This window comes from Chiloscyllium plagiosum, unplaced genomic scaffold (genome assembly GCF_037043375.1).
Source record: "Chiloscyllium plagiosum isolate Xiang-an unplaced genomic scaffold, Cpla_swu_hap1 HiC_scaffold_21, whole genome shotgun sequence".
Classification (NCBI taxonomy): Eukaryota; Metazoa; Chordata; class Chondrichthyes; order Orectolobiformes; family Hemiscylliidae; genus Chiloscyllium; species Chiloscyllium plagiosum.
Genome location: NW_028270159.1, coordinates 29,977,279 through 29,998,440, shown reverse-complemented (window position 1 = coordinate 29,998,440; position 21,162 = coordinate 29,977,279). Strand labels below are relative to the sequence as shown.

Sequence of the window (21,162 nt, the reverse complement as noted above, 5' to 3'; positions counted from 1 at the left end):
GAGGAGATGTGCTGGAGGGCATTGTTGACCACGTGGGAGGGAGAATTGCGGTCCTTGAAGTAGGAGACCTCCTGGGATGTTCTGGGGTGGAATTGCTCCTCCTGGGAGCAGATATGGCTGAGGAATTGGGAGTAAAGGATAGCATTTTTACGGAGGGGTGAGGATGTAAGGAGGTGTAGTCCAGGTAGCTGTGGGAGATGGCAGATAAATGCGAGATGCTGCATTTTGGGAAAGCAAATCTTAATAGGACTTATACATCTAATATAAAGGTCCTAAGGAGTGTTGCAGAACTAAGAGACCTTGGAGTGCAGATTCATAGCTCCTTGAAAGTGGAGTCGTAGGTAGATAGGTTAGTGAAGAAGGCATTTGGTGTGCTTTCCTTTATTGATCAGAATATTGAGTATACGAGTTAGGAAGTCATGTTGCAGCTGTACAGGACATTGGTTAGGCAACTGCTGGAATATTGCATGCAATTCTGGTTTCCTTCCTATTGGAAAGATGTTGTGAAACTTGAAAGGGTTCAGAAAAGATTTACAAGAATGTTGCCAGGGTTGGAGGATTTGAGCTATACGGAGAGGCTGAACAGGCTGGGGCTGTTTTCCCTGAAGCGTCTGAGGCTGAGGAGTGACCTTTTACAAAAGTTTACAAAATTATGAGGGGCATGGATCGGATAAATAGGCAAAGTCTTTTCCCTGAGGTGAGAGAGTCCAGAACTAGAGGGCATGGGCTTAGGGTGAGAGGACACCTAGAAAATATTGTAAATATTTACAGCTTGAAGACATTCCAACAATGAGACGTCTAGCATCATATGTAGTGGAGCTGTACTCTGCTGTCACTAATATTGCCTACTCAAAAGCCTTTGTTCTCTGAATCTATGTCCCCATGTCCAAGGTCTGGTCTCAGCCACAGCGGGCATAAATTGTGAAGCAGCAGCCATAACGATTGATGGCATAACTTTTCAGAATGTAGAACATTTCTCAAACCTTGGTAGTGTATTCTCTCGATATCATTATTGTTGAAAGTATATCTGCCTCTGGCTGACTCCACGATATATCTTGGAAAGAGTTTTTGTACTTCTGAGGTCCCACTTTGCTTTTCAAATAGCAAAATTTCACTAACCCAAAGTAAAATTGATAGAGACTACTTTAGAATAAAGTTATTTTACAATTGATTTTTTTTTTTGCTTTGTCGAAGCTAAAGTGTCAATTAGAGTCAGAGATGTACAGCACGGAAACAGACTCTTCTGTCCAGCTCATCCATGCTGACCAGATATCCCAACCCAATCTAGTCTCACCTGCCAGCACTCAGCCCACATCCCTCCAAAAGTTTCCTGTTCATAATACCCATCCAGATGCCTTTTAAATGTTGCAATTATCCCAGCCTCCATCACTTCCTATGGCAGCTCATTCCATAAACGCACCACCCTGTGTGTGAAAAAGTTGCCCCTTTGGTCTCTTATATCTTTCTCCTCTCACCCTAAACCTATGCCCTCTAGTTCTGGACTCCCCACAACCCAGGGAAAAGACTTTGTCTATTTACACTATCCATGCACCTCATGATTTTATAAACCTCGTTGTGGTCACTCCTTAGCCTCTGACGCTCCAGGGAAAACAGCCCTAGCCTATTCAGCCTCTTCCCTATAGCTAAAATCCTCTAACCCTGGCAACATTCTTGTAAATCTTTTCTGAACCCTTGCAAGTTTCATAACATCCTTCTGATAAGAAGGAGACCAGAATTCCATGCAGTATTCCAACAGTGGCCTAACCAATGTCCTGTACGGCCACAACATGACCTCCCAACTCCTGTACTCAATAATCTGACCAATAAAGGAATGCCTTCTTCATTATCCTTTCTATCTGCGATTCCATTTTCAGGGAGCTATGAACCTGCACTCCAAAGTCTCTGTTCAGCATCACTCCCTAGAACCTTACCATTAAGTGTATAAGTCCTGCTAAGATTTGCTTTCCCAAAATGCAGCACCTCACATTTATCCAAATTAAACTCCATCTGCCACTTCTCAGTCCATTGGCCCATCTGATGAAGATCCCGTTGTAATCTGAGGTAACTTTCTTCGCTGTCGACTATGCCTCCAACTTTGGTGTCATCTGCAAACTTACTAACTATACCTCTTATGGTCACATTCAAATCATTTATATAATTGGTGAAAAGTTATAGACCCAGCACTGATCCTTGTGGCACTCCACTGGTCACTGGCCTCCAATCTGAAAAGCAACTTTCCACCTTCAGCTTCATTTGGAGGCTCACTGAACATGTTGCCTAGTATGGGACCAACGAGCAAACCTACATCCAGAACCTTCCACCACCACTCTCTGTCTTCTACCTTTTGAGCCAGTTCTGTATCCAAATGGCTAGTTCTTCCTGTATTACATGAGATTTAACCTTGCTAACCAGTCTTCCATGGTGAACCTTGACGAACGCTTCACTGAAGTTCATATAGATCATGTCCACTGCTCTGCCCTCATCAATTCTCTTTGTTACTTCTTCCAAAAATTCAAAAGTTTGAGAGACATGATTTCCCATGCACAAAGCCACGCTGACTATACCTAACCAGTCTTGCTTTTCCAAATGCATGTACATGTCTCTCAGGATTCACTCCAACAACTTGCCCACCACCAACGTCCGGCTCACCAGTCTGTAGTTCTCTGGCTTGTCCTTACCACCTTTCTTAAACAGTGTTGTAATATTTTTCATTGTTATTCATGCAACTGATTATTCTGTAATGTAGAAAAATTTTTAAGTTTCTGAAAAACATTCACTTGTTAATATAAGAAAAATAAACTGATCAAATGGAAGAAGTTATTTATTTGATTTGGACATACAAATGTTACTGTGGCTTGGGCTGTACTAATTTATATTTCTCAATGAGTGTCTGAAAATGCTTCTGGTTTATACATAAATCTAAATGTAGTTTAACAAAATAACATATAAAATCTATCACAAATCACTTGCAAACCAAACAAAATACTTGTTCCTTTTGACCTGTTTATTTTCTTTACATTAATAAATAAGTGAGTTAAAGTGGATAGACATGTATAACAGTTCTAGAGGTGTAATTTTAACTCGCATTATAAATGTCTTATTCCCCTCAACTTCCCTCCTTTAAATAGGCCCTTCGTGGTGAACTTGGAAATGAGAGAAATCGCTTTGAAAAAGAAATGCAGGTATGCAATATATCCTGTATATATGTTTGACAAATACAAAAAGTTTTATATTTTTACTATGCAGTTCAGCATGTCATCACTCGGGTTACTTACACTTTCATGTGGCTTTGGTAAGTCATGTGACTCAATGTTAACTGGAACTGGAATTGCGTTATTGCTGCAACTTCAGCAATATTGTATTTCTCCATTTTAGAACAGGCATAAATGTCTGCCAAGTGGCTTTTGGCATTTAACTAGTGCTTGTTCTGATGGAAAACCTTCAGGAACTGAGCCAAATTAATAAGCGAGTAAAATCCCCTTGTGTAAGTTGGAATTAACGTAACAGTTTTTGGAACTGGAATCTCCGGGGGCCTTTTTATTTCAGAGATGTTTGTTAATCTGTGACACCAACTGGTTGTCCATGAGTGAACTGAGAGATTTGAATGGAAATTATTATAGATAAGAAATAATGAAATAACTTTTATACTTGCTTTAAATGTTTTATTTCTTTGAATGAGCTGCAATTTCTGTTATCTTTGCAGTGTTCATTTTTGCTGCATAGTAGATCATGAGAAGCCACTTTTTGCTGCTCTGGCCTGTGCAATAAAATGTTATAATTTCTGAAAAGTTGCAATTTCATTTATTATTGCATACTGTTCAGACTTGAAGCTTAAATATTTTGTCTCTGTCCCCACAAGAACTACAGAGTCATTGAGTCAAAAATCACGGAAATAGACTCTTCAGTCCAACCAGTTCATGCCGACCATAATTCCAAACTAAACTAGTCCCACCTGCCTATGCTTGGCTCATATCCTTTCAAACATTTCTTTTTCATGTAATTGTCTAAATGTTTTTTAAACATTTGTAACTGTACCTACATCCATCATTTCTTCTGGATGTTAATTTCACACACAAACCATTCTCTGTGTTAAAAAGAAATGCCATCTTGTCTTTATTAAATCTTTCTGTTCTCACCTTAAAAAAAAATATCCCTACTCTTGAAATCCCCACCTGAGGGAAAAGACACCTGCCATCACCCTATCTATACCTCTCATTATTTATAAACCTGAACAAAGTTGCTGAAACCCCAAGGTGATAGAAAAAACAACAATTGCTGTCAATTCTCTGACTGACCGCTCCATTACCACTTGCTTTCTCATAATATTTTGCTTGCTTGTTGTGATTATCCTCCATTGTGGTAGGTCAGCATATGAATGAAAACAGCTTCTTGTAAAAAGTTGAAAGGAGAAAGATCTAGCAAGATTTTCTTTATTTTTCCAATATTGCCTTCAGCTTTACAGCGCGGCATGCTCAATCATATCATAACTTTCCTGATGTCCAATTATCCACTGCTCTCGTCACGAGATTAAAGTTGCATTCAGGACTTCCACAAATTGAGCATGAAACAGTGTTTTGAAGTTTTGACATTTTATCGAGCTGAGCTATCTGATTTTGTTCGTTGTTCACCCTACTTGATAGGCTAATCCTCGCTGCTGTATTATAATAAATCTGTGGGCTATGTCACTTTGGCCGATTTTGTGTAAGTGTGTGGTGCTTATGTTAAGTTTTTTCTTTGGACAGGATTCGGGCCTTTAAGATTGGCACTTAGGCCACACCCACTAGTTGAAAAAAAACATTTAAAGGGACCTCACACTATTAGCACTTGCCCGGAGCTTTGTGGCAATTGTTGCTGCATATGAGCTCACAGCTGCAAAGCTTTGGCTCTCAACCCCACTGGGAGTCAGAAGCTGTAGTTTGGGAAATTATATGCTGAGTATATATATGCTAATTGTAATTGCCTTTTTTTAGTCCTGAACATCATTCACTTCTCTGTCTGATTTACCAATCAACACTCATGGGTGTTGCTTAATTTAAAAACAGTAGCTGAACAGGTATTTCATCACAACCTGGTAGCAAACCATTCACATGAATTAACTGTTATGTTGGGGATACTGTCAGAAATTCAGCTCTGGGACTGTATGGAGAAGTTGGGAAAGATCATCATGCCAAAGGTCGTGCCACTCAATAATTCATACTGGGAATATATACTCAAAGATATATTTGAGAATAGAATCCAGCTCACTGTGGCTGCAATACCTTTCAAGGTCAAATAAATTACAAAATTTACACATGAACATGTAATTACTTTTAGAAAGCTTTGTGAGCACATGGATCCAGTGGTTCACAATACGTTTGTTATATTTAAATTCTCCCACTTCCTGCCCCTTCAATATTTTGGAAATTCAGTACTTACTTTAGGGAATATGATTTCTTTTGTAAATGCAGGAATATTCAAATCTGAGGTAAAGACTTTAAAAGAAAAGATTCACACTTGATTATTTTTGCCTCGTGTGTGCTGTGCAAATCTCATGAACATTATGATGATTCAACAAGTTACACATATTCAATTTTAGTTTTGGCACCAGTGCTCATAAACTCTGTAGACTCAGGAAAAGGTGTCATGTACCACTGATGCAGTACATGTTTTGTTTCAAGTCAACATTCTGGACATTTTGTGCCTTTTAAATGTTGTTTCATTTCTTTGATTTTAATGTTAATTTAGTTGTAGATTGTTTTAGATTTTATTTAAAGCTATCCTTTTTCAGATTTTGCCAAAACTGATGAGTTACTTCAATTTTCACCTCACAGCCAGTCTAGCTGAGAATTAGAAAGAGAACAAAACCTTACTGCCTTACTAGACTATCACTTTTTCTTATTGTCCTTGTCCTCGTCCTGCTTAATACAAGACTGCACCAGGTAATCTAATTTGGAAGGGATTGCTGAAAAACTAGGTTTTTTTCAAAGGAAATGTTTCTCAATATTGAATCATAGTTGAAAAAAGGAGTGTATCTAAGAAATGCTGAACTGAGTGCAAATTGAGTTTACAGTTTGAAATAATGTATTCAGTTTCTAGGAAATGATTTGCCTCAGGCATGTCGCAAATTGCTTGTGAAATTAATTTACTATTAAGCAGATCAACCGTATGGTAGAGGAAAAACTTATTACTACATGCAATTATTAGACTGATGGCTGTTGTGTAAAATACACAGTTGGAGATCTGGAAGGAACATTTGTATTTGTGATGAAACAGCCACAATGAATTTTCAATTCTGGTGGGCCATGGACTTTCTTGTTGAGGAAGTTACTAAACCTGGATTTAAGTCACCATGATGTGACTCATGAAGAAAAGTGACTGTATTCTGCAGTATTTGCAAAAAAAAAAGTCCAAGCAGAACTGTAAAATAGAAAGCAGAACAAACGGAAATTTTAGATTAGATTAGAAGTCAGCAAAGAAACTTAAGATTTTATACAAATGGATATCACCTACTTGCATGTTGAGGCCCAATGTGATATGAAAGAAATGATAATAATGACCCTAAATTTGGAATAAATACTACTCTGCCTTTTAAATGTTGGTGTCTTCCTAGAATATTTGACTTTATTTAATGTTACTTTAAAAGTTGGTAGCATAGAGACAAAAGAAAAGTAATCCTGTATGCTGTATGTATGATGCAAGCTGTTCAGTGATGATTCCAGCAACAACAGGAAGTAGGTGGTTTTACTAAGGTAGTGTGCAAGCGTTTGTGGGCTGAAATAGGAAGACAGCCTCATTCTAAAGAAGTCGTCATCTTGAAAATTCATGTGGAAAACGCCTTTTCTTTTTCAAAGAAAAGCCCCATGCTAGCTCAGGACCACAAATCAACAGCTGCCAAGCTGCTTAACTTATACTAAAAACTTTTCGTTGTGCACTGAAGGAAAAGAGAGCCAGGAGTTTACCGGAACACTGGAATTAGCACTTGATCGATTAATCTATGATGGATCAAACAATAAGAACATTTCGGTAAACATACGATTCTGCTAACCGTATTTTATCGCTTCAGCTGTATACTTCAAGAAGTAAACGAAGGACTTCTTCGCAGGACCTGCAGTATTTGAACAATTCAGCTATAAGTTGTGGTGATCTGCTTTGGACAAAAGAAAACGTATTTCATCTGGTAGAAGACACATGACAGCAGCCTGAGATGCCACTTAAATAACGGCCATGCTTCCTGTCTCTTGCTCTTTTCATGTGGGAATTACAATTGATTGAGGCTTTGTCTTCACGCAGTGGTAACAAAACATCAGTTCAGACTTAAATGTTCAAACCAGTAAAGAGACGATTTTTGTAACAATTAGTAGCCAGAGAGAGAGATTTAAAAAGCTTCTGCCTCATTACTGAAAAGTGCAATGGATCACCATAGCAACATTTGACATGGCTGTAACTGGACCTTTTATTTTGGTTTTTAATTGTGTGAGGAAACAATCAGAAAACATGAATGAAGAGCTTGACACTGTTTGAAATCAGCAACTTAATCAGTAACCTTGCAATTCAAGGACGGCACAGTGAGCAACTTTGCTTTTAAGAAGCTTGGAGCTTAATTTTCTGAAAATGAAAGGTTTTTGTCGCATCTGTGGCAGTGATCTCCAAGGAAATCAGCGTCGCTGGATTTTCCACACCTCTGGCAAAAGAAGATTGCAGATTGTTCTTTCTTACGTATTGGGTTATATAATAAGCCGTGATGGCCAAGGAGAGTTCTTGTGTAGTAAATGTGCCTTTATGTTGGAAGAGGTGTTAAAATATGACATTGTTATTGCTCGTGTCAAGACTGTTGCCAGTGAGCGACTGCAGATGTTGACAGCAGAGAAAGAACAACTAATTCAATGTATTGTGCATTTGTACTTTCAGTACAATGAGAAAGCTAAAATTTCCCCATATAGAGAGTATAAATCTACTCCGTGCGTGAATCAATGTTCTTCACAATACCGCACGCTTCTACAAGATGAATCTTTTTTATCTGAATTCTGGATGCCGGAAATAAGTAGTAAGAAAAATTTGCACTGCTCAAAATGCTGGCGTGCTTTCAGTGGTGGCCACAGGAAGAGAACATGTCTCTGTTCCGAGTCTGTGAGAGTAGCAGATTTATTCTGTACCTTAGTATGTTCTACTCCTAAGCGGACCAGACGGAGTGTCTTAACAGGAAGTCTACATCAATCTTTGTTAAGCAGCCCTTCACAGAGTATGTGCTTTAATTTAGACCAGAAAAAGTCTATGTCTACAGGGAAACTGCCCACTCGTGTCCATTCAAGGCAGTTGGACAAGCTGACTACATTAAATTCAACCAAACTTGATGATTGGATAACTGATGAGGAATCTGAGAAGGTTCAGTTAAAATCTATGTTCGATTGTATTGCGCCAATTGAAAATTATCCGTTAATGAGACAATCAATTGCTAATGCAATTTGGGAAATTAAGCACATTGGGTATAAGCCTGTGCCGCCTTTATCAAAAAGTAAGATACCAAAACGTGTGAAATTTTCAGCAAGGAGAATTGAATCAGGATGTAATATTACAACGGCTCTGCAAGAAACCTATAATCTTAATGATGGAAAGTTTTTCCAAGAGATGTGGAAGTCTCTAGGTGATGATTATGGCTCTTTCAAACCTGAGGTAGTAATACTAAACCTGTACAACTATCAGTTCCATTTTAATTCTGGAATGCGTGTATGTATCCTGTCCAGTTCCTGTTTTAGCACTCTATCAACATTTTAGAAATAAAGATGCTGTGTAAATACATGGGAATTTCCAAAATAAGCTTTTATCCATTGGGTGTTATTGGTCCTTTCAGTTCCTCTTTGTTCTTTGTTCTTTGTCTACCAGTTCCCTAACCCTTGGGCCGTCTCTACTTGAAGCGCCGTTCCTTAGTTCAACCCTCCATTTCTAACCTCAAACTGCCTGTACCCCAAAGATCTGATTTACTATTTTGTAACTTCTTTAATCCAGAAGGCTCTTTCATTGTTCTCAGATGACTCCAACCTTCTTCTAGGCCCTGTATTTGGCCTTCTGTCCACTTCTGTGTCTCCACTGTCTCTCTGTTGGTCATATTTACTGTGGAAGACATATACAAGATTAGGCACCTTCTCTTAATTACAGTGATTCCTAAACAATTTGAACCATCCCTGTTGATTGAAGAACTGAGTTTCATAGTTTTCTAATATGTTAATACCTTTATAAAGATATTGTGATTGCTCTCCATAATCCTTTAACAGAACATGGTTGAGAAGCAGAGGCAACTAGGACAGCTAGAAATGGAGGCTAAGCAACTAAAGGCTGATCTTGAGAATGCTGAAGCTACTATTTGTGCTCTGCAAGAAAAGCTGAAGAAAGCAGATGATGCAAAAAAGGTGCAAATTCAAACTCTAATCTTTTGTGTCAAAGCTTTCAGTTAAGCATATATACATAATAGATTAAATTATAAGCAACTACTTTTGCCTGAAGAATGCTGAAAAGTTTTTGTAACAACAATTTTTGGACATTCTTGAAAGTAAAAAAAACAAAATTGGCCAAACAATTGTGTCTATCAGACACTGATTACTTTTGGATCATGATATAATTAATTTTCAGCAAATTTGTCTTGATTTTCCATCCCACTAATTTGTAGATTCTGAAAGAAAATGTTAATGACAAGGAGAATGAACTGGTTGCTGAGAAGCAGAACAGTCTGAAACGAGATAAAACTATTCAAGGATTGACTCTGGCCTTGAAGGCTAAGGATAAAGAGGTAGGTGGATCAGTAAGGTATATACTGATTGCTGTGATTTTCTTCTCCTCTGCAAGAACTATTCTGATTGTTGAACTTGAATCTGATTGTTAACATCTCATGTACTTATTATGTTATCTGCACTTTCTCACTTTGTCCTCTTAAAATCTGCCAACAGATAGATGAACTTTGTCATGAAATTGAAGATCGAGATAGTGCTCTGGTGAAAGCAAGAGATTCTATACACAAAGCACAACTGCAGAAATTTCAGGTAAAAGGCAAAATTGCTTAATTTTTGCAGTAGTCTTTGATGAATGAATGACTCTGTATGAAACTCTAATGTTGAATGTTTGATTTTAATCCTTAGGGAGCAGAAGAATATCAAAGTCTCATGACTGAGAAAGAAACTGAACTTGCAGAGCTACGTGCGGATCGCAATGCAAAAGCAATGGAGATCCAGAAATTGCAAAGAACATCAAACAGGAAAGAGCAGGAGCTGAATGACTTAACTGAAGCAAAGGCTCAGCTGGAAGAAGAGGTTGAAGCACTGCAGCTTCAAAAAGCAAAGGACGACAAGATGGTTAATGTTAGTACCTATACCCTACCTCTTTATCTGTTTGTAATATGTTCTTATGGCAACAAGAAAAGAATTTGATCTTTTTTTATTTAATTTCTGAAACATCCAAAAATCCTTCATATACAAAGCATTACTTTTGAAATACAATCCCTGTAGGCTGAGTGTAGAGATTTGCTTGTGAAATAATAATCCAGTTTCGTTAGACCTTTCTATAACTGAGGCTTTTAAAATTAGTAATAGCTTTATTGTAGTTTTGTTTTCATGCCTCCTGTCCATCATTTATAATGCAGACCAAAATCATATTCTTGTGGGTCACCTCTGTAAAACAACAAATGAAAATCTAGCATTTAGGTAAATGAACATTAATGTTTTTTGAAAGGGAAATCATTTGAATGAGTATGGTCTGCCTTTTACAGATCTGTGATAATGAACACATGGATTTGTAACCCTTCATTAATTTTCTTCTGCATTATGGATTGTTAAAAAAAATATCGAGATCATTCTAAGAAGCTTACCATTTTGTCAATTACGGTGGCTCAGTGGTTAGCACTGATGCCTCACAGCACTAGGGACCCAGGTTCGATTCCAGCCTTACGTGACTGTCTGTGTGGAGTTTGCACATTCTCCCCATGTCTGCGTGGGTTTCCTCTGGGTGCTCCAATTTCCTCCCATAGTCCAAAGATGTGTAGATTAGGTGGATTGGCCATGCTAAAGTGCCTATAGTGTTAGGTGCATTAGTTAGACGAAAATGGGTCTGGGTGGGTTACTCTTCAGAGGGTCATTGTGGACTTGTTGGGCCGAAGGGCCTGTTTCCACACTGTAGGGAATCTAATCTAATCTAATCATTAATTTTCAATGGAGTGTAATATTTTCCACCTTCCAATCTTTCACTTTATTGTTTTCCAAAGACTTCAAGGACTTAACTACTTCACTACTTAAGTAAGTGAATAATTTGAATGTAAAACAAATAAATTCTGTTTATCTACTCTTTTGAAGAGCTCAAGTTCTAAATAATGAAATTTTGGGGATATTTTCACCAGTATAAAATTTCTGAAAACAATTTTGAGTGGATTCCTATTCCTAAGGTTTACTTACAAGTGAGCTAGCATCATCAGGGAGAGAAATTTGACTTTTCTCTATCCGCTATGGTCTCTTTTTAACCATCATCATGAAAATATATTAAAGAAGAATACTGCACTAAATATCATGTCCTTTGATTCTGAATGGGGAAGAGGAAAGAAACTTGTTCAACATGAAGTGACTGGATTCATAATTTCATAATACAGTTGTTATAAACTTAAATGTTTACTAACTTGAATTAGCATTTACAGTATGTAATTTTTTTTCCCATTGATATTTTAGGGACCTTTTAAAATGTAACACAAAAGAACAGCATCAAATCCTACTAACATTGTCAGGGTTTTGAATGCCATTACTGTTGTTTAAGTGAAGTATTCACTTGTGTACCAAACATTTCAAAATTGGTCTTAAATTTCTAACCACCTTTTGCTTTCTGCAGGATATACAGAATCATATTCAGAAACTGGCTGCTGAATTGACCGAGAAGGAACGTGCAATGGAGCACAAGTACCAAAGTTTGTTGATTGAGAACAAGCAGAAACTACAAAGCCAAGAGCTTGTCATTGAACGACTAACAGACAGTTTGAACAACAAAGATAGACTGCTGCAGGTGTGGACCAGAAAAGAATTTACTGTCGAAAACTAATAACCTTATTGCCGACACTGCTATTTTTTCCAGTGGCGATTATGAATTGATGTATTGAAGTAATTAGTTAAATATTTAAAATATGTTTTTTATAGAAGTTTTGATCTGAAGTACTACTATTAAGTAATGCATTGGAAAGTTTGTTTGAGTTATATTTGAGCCCAATTGTATTTTCTTACTGAATTAGAAATAAAAGGAAGTTTACATATTTTGGCTTACTAATCCATTGCAATTTTGGAACTAATTCTTGTCTACCTATGTGTTAGCAGCATTGAATCTATAGATACATTTTTGTACCGTTGTGGGCCATGACATCTACCTAATTGAATGCTACCTTTCAATGTATTGAGTAGAATAAAGCATGGTTAGAGTTTTAGATGCAGCGCTATTCTTAACTTAGCCGGTAGTATAGAGTAGTTGTTCTTTGGTTGACTTCCATACATCTGTGGAAATACAGTCCAAGACACTCAGCATTTTTTCCTGATTTCTCTTATTCTCATCAGGAAGGCAGTGAATCTCCACTGCTCCTTGCAGTTCCTGTTACTGAGAACCTTTTGAGAGATCCATGTATCTGTGCTCTGTTTTGCACACTATTGCTTCAATGTTCTTCACTGCTATTTTTCTTGATATCCTCTACTTAAAATCCTATCACTTGCAGTTTTAATTTAGGCCTATAATATGATGTACTTGTTTGTGACCAAATTATAATTGGCAGAATTGTAAAGAGCCAGAGAGGTAACATCACAGAGCAATATCATTACAGAATTATCAAAAGACATCTGACTGAGAACATAAATGACTCATTCAGGGCTAGTGGAGACACATTGCATATTCAGTTGTTGGGCAGAACATTTTATTTTTAAAACTTTGAAAAAAATACAACGAAAGAAATAGAAAATTTTTAGCTCTGAAAATTAGTTAATACTGATTCAGAATCCAAAAATGAACTAACAGAGATTTGATCTTACAACCTCCAGGCTTTTAGCAGGTTCATACTTGACTAGCATTAGCCTGTTGAGCTATCTTACAGGCTTTCTTAGGAGTTTTCTCTTCGAAACCATATCATCAAGACAATGATGTAATTAATTAGCAGCAGATGTCATTAATTAAAAAAATGATTCCCAATCTGATACCAGTGATTATAAAGAGCAAATGGGCTCTGGTAGTGTGGTGATAGAGTCCCCATTTTTGAATCAGTAGGGTTAGGTTCATGTCTGTGTGTCATAACTGAACCAGTTTATTATAAAAGTCTGCAGAATGAATGCTGATCACACATTTTTCTTTTCCCAAGGATTATATGGAGCTGGCAAAAGGAATTCAGCAAGGAGGGGACCAGAGCCCAAATGGAAAGGATGCTTTGTTAGCCAAACTGCGTGATCGGTTAAAAGAGAAAGACCAAGCTCTTGAGGTATTCCATCTTCAAGTTTAAGTGCAGAATAGAGAATAATACACTGTAATTAAAGTTTACAGAAGTAGAACACCAGTAACAGACTTAAATTGTATTAATTACAAGTGCAATTTCTACAGCCTGCTGTTATATGGTCTGATGACAAAAACACAAGAATTATAATTTCACCAAGCCTTATCTTCCCACCTAGGGGATAGAAGATTCAATCCCTATAGTTGATCTTCAGTGTTGTCAGCCTAAGTGGGGAAAACATTTAGTTTAGTGAGCACCCTGCACATGACTGACAGTCTGCTGTGAAGCACTTCTGTATAGATGTCAAATATCAGTCTGACTCTGCTCAGCTACAGCATCTGCTTAATAAAATAATCTGTAAACACTTACTATCTCAGTTCCCAGATACAATAAGGCTAATTTAGGTGAGGAGCTGAAGGACATTAGAAATAATGGAACCAAACATCTCAAAAGGATGGAAGAAGGCATTTTTTATTTCCAACCTGAAAGTTGAATTATTAAAGTCTATAGTAATCTCTTGAAATGCATATGACAAAAATGTGTGCAAATGTGATTGGAGACTGGTGTAGAATGTTATTACAAACTGATATCAAGGTGGACATAATTTAGACACCTGGCAATGATAACTGATATTACTGTGTTTGCTAGAAAATTTAAGTTCAGTTAGTTAATGAATTTTAAAAATCTGGAATAAAATTACCAGATTGATATGAAAATTCAAACGTTATTGAACTTGAAATGTTAGCTCTGTTTCTCTTGCCACTGATTCATGCAGATGTGCTGAGTTCTCCAGTACTTACTTTAATTTCAGATCTCTAGCATCTGCACTGCTTTGCTCTGATTTGAGGTGAAAGTTTGTTTCGATCACTAATGACCCTAAGCGAAAGGATATTTGTCTTTAGCCAGTTTGCTGTGTGAGATTCCAGATTCTCCATTACCTGCCTTCTAAAGTGCCTCAGCAAGTACAGCTCAAAATACACCGGGCATGTTGGTGCTCTTGAGGGGAATACAGCCAAAACACTTTGGTCACTTTCATGGTTGGAAAACTCAGAAAAGTTGCCTTCATAAGTAGAGTTTACAGAACCAGTAAGATGTTGCTTTTCCAATTTCAGGCTGGCTTTCTGGTGTTTGCTGCTGATATTTTCTTGCTTTTTGAAAACTTGTTAAAAGCAAGACTGGCAAGCCGGGCTAAAGTGGGATTGAAAGTGAGGCTCTAGGTCCAAGGTTGTGAGGCTCTGAAACTAGTGAAGTAATTGCAACCTCAGATTACCCCCATTTACAAGCAAAGTGGGTGATGAGTGGTTACAACAGCAGTGAGAATTTTTCAATAAGGAAATACTCAGTTGAGAACCAGGAAAACCTGTCAGAGGTAATGAATCATTTCCAAACAAAATGTAAGATCCTCCGCTTCAGGCTGCAGAACATAGGGCCTATTCCTGTACTATACTGTTCTAACTACACTATCATCGATTACAACTACATTTCTCTTTCCCATTCCTCTTGAATGACTCCCTATGCCACAGTCGGCTTGCTCATCCTACCTGTCTCATTTACACAAAGTCCAAAAATCTCAACTATATTAGGCAAGCTCATGGGTTGAGACTCCTCTAGCACTAAATCCTGAATCCCTCTCCCTGCCTCATTGATAGTCACATGCTTCTGCCCCTGACTATTGACTGATTTCAAAGTAATTAATCTAAGGGGTGTGACTGCCTCCTGAAACACCGTGTCCATGCACCTCTTCTCCCTTCCTCGTGTTGCAGTGTTTGAAGTTCAGACTGCTGCTCATTAACTCTGAGCTGGAGTTCATCAAGAAACCAACACTTGCTACAGATGTGATCACTACTTGGGTGATTGGAGCCATGGCCAGGTGGATTTCATTAACAGAGATTCTATATTGGCCCATGTTAACAACCCCCGTCAGGGAGGCCTGACTGACCAATTTAAAGAGGAGATTCAGAAGGTCTCCTCAGTCTGTGGTCTGGCTTATGTAAATAAAAGGTGATGGGATACCAGCATCGGTGGTTTTAACCACTAACCACAATGGGGTCTGCCAGTTCCCACATCATGCAGAGACAGCAGATTGTCTGGCCCTACAACTCTATTTGCTTGACACTTAATTTGTTTTTTAAAACAATTCCTACTGGTCTTTTAGTAAAAATCTAAGTATTTCCCCCTATTTACCTTCATACTGAAAGTAACCTATAATAGTCAAGTTAACAGCTATTACCAACCAATGAACTTAGTTTTCCTGTGAGGTCATTCTTTTACTTTTGTGCTGTGACCCCAATCTTGGGCTTCAGTTTATCCTGTGAAAAGACCTTTTACAAACTATGAACCAAAGAACCAAGCAAAAAACACTCCCTTCCCATCTGCAACGACTTATGCTGTCTCCAAATTTCCTGATCTTTATATTCACTCGGGCAGTGTCTCACTCTGGATGTGATGGCTTTTTCCTGACTGCGCAAAGTTTCACTTTAATCCTACTTTACAAGGATATTTCTTGGCTTCTCTAACCATCCTAGTTCTTTTGTTTCCTTTCTACTCCTCGGAGTCCTACTCAATCTTGGGGAAATTAAAATTTCCCGCTAAAACTACCCTGTTATTTTTATATTTTTCCATGATCTGTTCTTCTATTCCCCCACTGGTTATTGGGTGGCCATCACTATGACCCCATCACAGTGATTGTACCTTCCTTATTCCTAAATTCTACCCATCCGACCTCAGTGCATGAGGCCCTTAAGATATTCTGTCTTCAACTGTGACATAGTTAGTAATGAAACTCCCCCACCCTTTTTATATCCCTCTCGATCTTGCCTGAAAGATCTAAACCTTTTAATGTTGAGCTGCCTGTCTTGTTCTTCTCTCAATCAAGTTTCTGTAGTGGCTACCACATCAACGTCCAGTGTACTAATCCATAATCTAAGCTCATCTGCTTTACCTGTTATACTCCTTGCATTAAAATAAATACACTTCCAGACAGAGTCCTGTCGATGCTCATTAATCTGACCCTGCCTGTTCTTAGGATTAGAATTCGAGTTAGGTTTTATTGTCATGTGTACTGAAGTACAGAATACAGTGAAAAGTGTCCAAAGTTGCCACTCACTAGCAGTATCTTGGATATAAAAATCTTAATTTTTCAAAATTATCTATGAAAAAAAACAATATTTAAAATAAGCAGACATATAAACATGAACAGATCCAAGGAGAAAGGGAGAAGCATCCAGATGTAAAAGTCTTATTTCCATGAGGTAACCTTATGTCCATGTAAGGTAAGTGGACGTCCCTCCCCAGAGTCTTGAATGTCGCTCCTGCCACAGGCCCTTGGATCTTGCTCCTAGTGCTGCTGCAGGCCTTCAGTACCCGCTCTCACTCCCCCCACAACCCTAAGGATATTGCTCCCACAGTTGCTGCAAGCCCTTGGATCTTGCTCCTTCCACTGCTGCAGGCCTTCAGAACTTGCCACCACAGGCCCTTGGGTGTTCCTTCTTGGGTCCACTACTGCTGCTGCCAAATCCTGGAACATGCCAGTCCCGGCTTGTTGCTGCCATTTTCTTCTCGCTCTCATCAATGTCCCGCCAAAGATGCTGCAGAATGCAGAAAGAAAAGAAAAGGAGCATGGAAAATATGCCAAATAAAATACACAGATGCAGACAAGCCTGGACTCAGCAGCCTGAAAAAATGCGCTGCTCCTTCGCCTTCCTATCAGACTGACTTACTTAACATCAACCTACTCCTCAAGTGCTCCACGTGCTGACCTCTGGTTCCCACCTTCCTTCCACACAAGTTTAAACCTTCCTGAATGACACTAGCAAATCTCCTTCCTGGATATTAATGCCCCTCCAGTTTAAGTGGAACCCGTCCTTCTTGAATAGGTCCCTTGGAAAATATCCCAATGATCCCAATATCTGAAGCCCACCCTCCTAGACCAGTTCTTTAGCCATGCATTTAACAGTGTTACCTTTCTATTTCTGAGCATCACCAGAAATACTTCAGGAATTATTGTGTGGGAGAAAGTTGTGGTACGAAGAAAATTGTGGTGAATATTGTTATAAAAAGACTTTCAATTGGGTTACTTAATATTGAATAATTTTACTTCACAACGATTGCATTTGTGTTATCGCATCTCAAAAGCGTTTTACAAATTGAATTACTTGAGAGCATTTGACTGTATTAGAGTCAAGCACGCAATCATTTAGCTATGACCTCAAGTCCACAAACATTTCACAAGTGATGGCTTTTTATTTATTGAAATATGTTTTTAGTTTTTTTTAAAAAACTTCTGTTGCTGACCTAGACCTGTTGTCTTTTTTGCAGTTAACTAATGTGGCATCTGGAAATTTACTACTTTACTTGAGTGTTGGGGCTTTGGGTTTAATGGAGCATTGATTATTATTCAGACCATTGAATTAGTCTAATTCTGCTTTTGTGAGAGTCTAAATATTCCATATGTCCACACAAGTATAGAAGGTGATGAAATTATGTAAAACAGTTAGTGAGAATGGAACCCTTGAAAACCAAAAGGTAGTTCCCAAAAATCTAAGTAGCCCACAAGAAATATGGAAATATTTGATGCTGCAATTACCATTAATGTCCACAACTCATGAAAGCATGTTTCCAAAAAAACTATCATTGGTACTTCTTTTGATTGTACACGTTGCTTTGAATATTTAAGTCTGTAACAAACTTTTGCATTTGTTTAAGGAAATCATTCGATCCCTTGAGTGGATGGACAAAAATTAACATTGTCAGTGGCTTCAGGGAATATTGGCCTATCAGCTGCTGATTCACTCTGGAATTGATGTATACCAGTAGTAGTTTGAGTGTTTCAGTGATTATGATGTTTCAGTGCACTTGTTATTTCATTTCTCCTGTTGTGCAACTTAACAACTTTTTTTCCAGCTAGTCTCTGGCATTGGCACTCTTCTCACAGGTATTGTCAACAAAGCTAATTAGTTGTAAGTCTTTATACCTAATTGTTTTGTAAAACATACAAAATATATACCATGCAGAAGGGCTGAAGAAGGGCTCATGCCCGAAACGTCAATTCTCCTGCTCCTTGGATGTTGCCTGACCTGCTGCGCTTTTCCAGCAACACACTTTCAGCTCTGATCTCCAGCATCTGCAATCCTCACTTTCTCCTAAAATATATACCATGTCTGTTTCTCCATTTTCAACATAAATATTTATGCTTTACAATTGCTTTCTTTTTTGTTTTAAACCTCAAGCAAGCCATTGATCAAAAACATGCAGCTGTTGATGAAAAGGAGAATGAAATTCATCGGCTGCATCTGGCTTTGAGAGAACGAGAACATGATTTGGATCGATTAAAGACTCTCCTTGCCAACAATGAAGAAACAATTAATGTAAGTTTATTTGGAATACAGGTTGAAAATTATGCAAATAGTAATATCAAAAATGATTGATAGTTATTTCCTTTTGGCATGTTATCGAGGCACAAATCATATTTGGTGAGACAGGAAATGATTTCTTAGTAAGCTGGTTCTATCAGTTTGTAGGTACCTCTCTGTATCTTTTGTAGTTTTTGAGTACAGATCGTTCTGATATAACCCATGTTTCATCAAAGCAAATTGACTATAACAAGATTGATGAATTGCGGACGTTGTTTGCAAAGCACACACTTTCTACTGAATGGGTATAGTGGTTTTCTGTAGTAATCTTCTGCAGCGTGATTTTCTAAAGCAGTTTTCCACAATGCGATTTCCGATAGCGTGAAGTTGCAAAGAAATGCTACTGTCGCGTTAAGCAGAATGACGTGTATTTAAAAGATCCAGGAAAATGTTGGCTTGTAAAGTTGCCTCATTGACTAACATTTTATGGAAAAGAAATTATCATGTGAAGTTTAAAATCCTTATGGAAAACATTCCTCTTCTGGTCATTGAAAAGCAGCAACTGCTGTAGAAATATCTTAATTGGAGCAAATGCACACACATGCCAGTATTGTTTCATTGTTCACAGGACCACTTCCTGTGGAATGAAGTGCAACCACAGGAGAAATTGAAAAATGAAAGGGTACTTTGAACAAAGGGTAAACTAAAGTTCTCTAAGACTGCCCTTCATCTACAGTTCAGAACTCTTCCAGCTTATTTTTTCAGTGGAGTACAAAATGACTATTTTAAAAATTTTATTGGGTATATTTTGCATAATGGAATCCTTCCAGTGCAGATAGAGACCATTAGGCTCTTTTGAGTCTATTACAGTTATCTGAAGAACATCCCACCAGACCCCATAAATAAATATGCACATTTAACCATGGCTAATCCACCTAGCCTGAGCATCTCAGGACAATTTGGCATGGCCAATCCACTAATATGTCCATTTTTGGATTGTGGGAAGAAACTGGACCACCCAGCAGAAATCTACACAGACACTGGGGGAATGTATAAACTCCTAATTAGACAGTCATCCAAGGCTGGAATCAAACCTAGCTCCCTGGGACTGAGGCAGCAGTTCTAATCACTATGCTACTGTTTCACCTTCATTTACTTATGGATAAAATATTCTGAAATATGTGGCATTATTGTAGTGATGTCAGATGATTGACAGCCATCATTCCTTTTTAAGAATTTTCTTGCAGGTTATTCTTAGTTTCTAACAAAGCTGACATGTGAACTGAGTGTCCTTTAAGAATAAGTTTTAATGATCTGAATGACATGGATGTACTTTATTTTGAAGTTAGAGCACTTACAAACACTGTGTATTTTTAGGAAAATGAAGAGACCTCCAGAATGCAGTACAGCTGTATTGATTTCCAGGTCGTTTCCAGTGATTGTTTGTGCTTTGGTAATGTTGTTGTGACCTAACAACTACTTTTTTGATTAGTCAATTTTTTTTTTCTTTGAAGCGCTTGGATGGTATGGTTAAAGAAAAAGATGTGGAGCTGCAGCATTTACTGAACACTTGCAAGAATTTGCAAAGAGTAAAGCAAGAGCTGGAGGATAGTCGTGCACGATCTCTCCGTGAGAAGGATGTCACTATTTCACAGCTGCAGCAGTCTCTAAAAAATAAGACTGAAAATTTAGAGGTAACTAATCTTTGCACAATATGGAAGATCCTAGAACTTAGAATATGAACAGGCACTTGTGCTGCACAAATCACGTTTTTAGTTCTGTGCAAGTAAGTATTATATCAGCGAATTATAACCAGCCTGAATATGTTGCTGTATTGTTCTTTTTGTGAATTTGTATCTCAGTTTTGATAAACCTTTTTATAATTAAACATTCAATCAGTTTTCAAATAAATATGTGCATGTAAATATAAAAGTTATTTTCATCTTATTTTATTACATGCTTTACAATAAGCACTTTACTCTTTTAGTTGCTTTGTAGACTAATTAATTTATAGTGCATTTAATGAATGACCTTTTTAAATGGACTATGTAATAACATATTTTTCTGATCCAGGATTTGACAAAGTCACTATTGAACCAAGCTGAGCGTGACACAAAGGACGTAGCAGAACATTTGAGTCAGCGCTTAAAGGTGAAGGAGAAGATGCTGGAGGATGCTTGGGCAGAAAAAAAACAACTGAGTGCAGACCATGAGAAGGAGATTGAAGAACTATTGAATGCCATTAACAGCAAGGAGCAACTCCTTAAAGTATGTAGTTCAGGGAAGCAGATATAAAATGCCTTTACAAGCTTCATGCTGTAAATGGTTCTTTATTGTTTGCAGAAATAT

The 21,162-nt window shown here is 37.8% G+C and overlaps 1 protein-coding gene across 2 annotated transcripts in view; it reads left to right on the top strand.

The window, feature by feature from the left end:
• The first annotated feature begins 6,802 nt into the window (after positions 1–6,802).
• The window catches only part of cdk5rap2 (CDK5 regulatory subunit associated protein 2), a 110,484-nt gene continuing 96,124 nt past the window's right edge, over positions 6,803–21,162 (top strand). Inside the window, exons 1-10 of one of the 2 annotated variants that reach the window (XM_043720082.2) lie at positions 6,803–8,649; positions 9,249–9,383; positions 9,641–9,760; positions 9,918–10,010; positions 10,107–10,325; positions 11,836–12,006; positions 13,334–13,450; positions 18,691–18,828; positions 20,328–20,507; positions 20,887–21,081. In XM_043720082.2, the coding sequence (XP_043576017.2) occupies positions 7,591–8,649; positions 9,249–9,383; positions 9,641–9,760; positions 9,918–10,010; positions 10,107–10,325; positions 11,836–12,006; positions 13,334–13,450; positions 18,691–18,828; positions 20,328–20,507; positions 20,887–21,081 (2,427 nt within the window). In that variant the 5' untranslated portion in view covers positions 6,803–7,590. The remainder of the gene's footprint in view (positions 8,650–9,248; positions 9,384–9,640; positions 9,761–9,917; positions 10,011–10,106; positions 10,326–11,835; positions 12,007–13,333; positions 13,451–18,690; positions 18,829–20,327; positions 20,508–20,886; positions 21,082–21,162) is intronic. The other variant, XM_043720083.2, reaches the window with a different exon arrangement.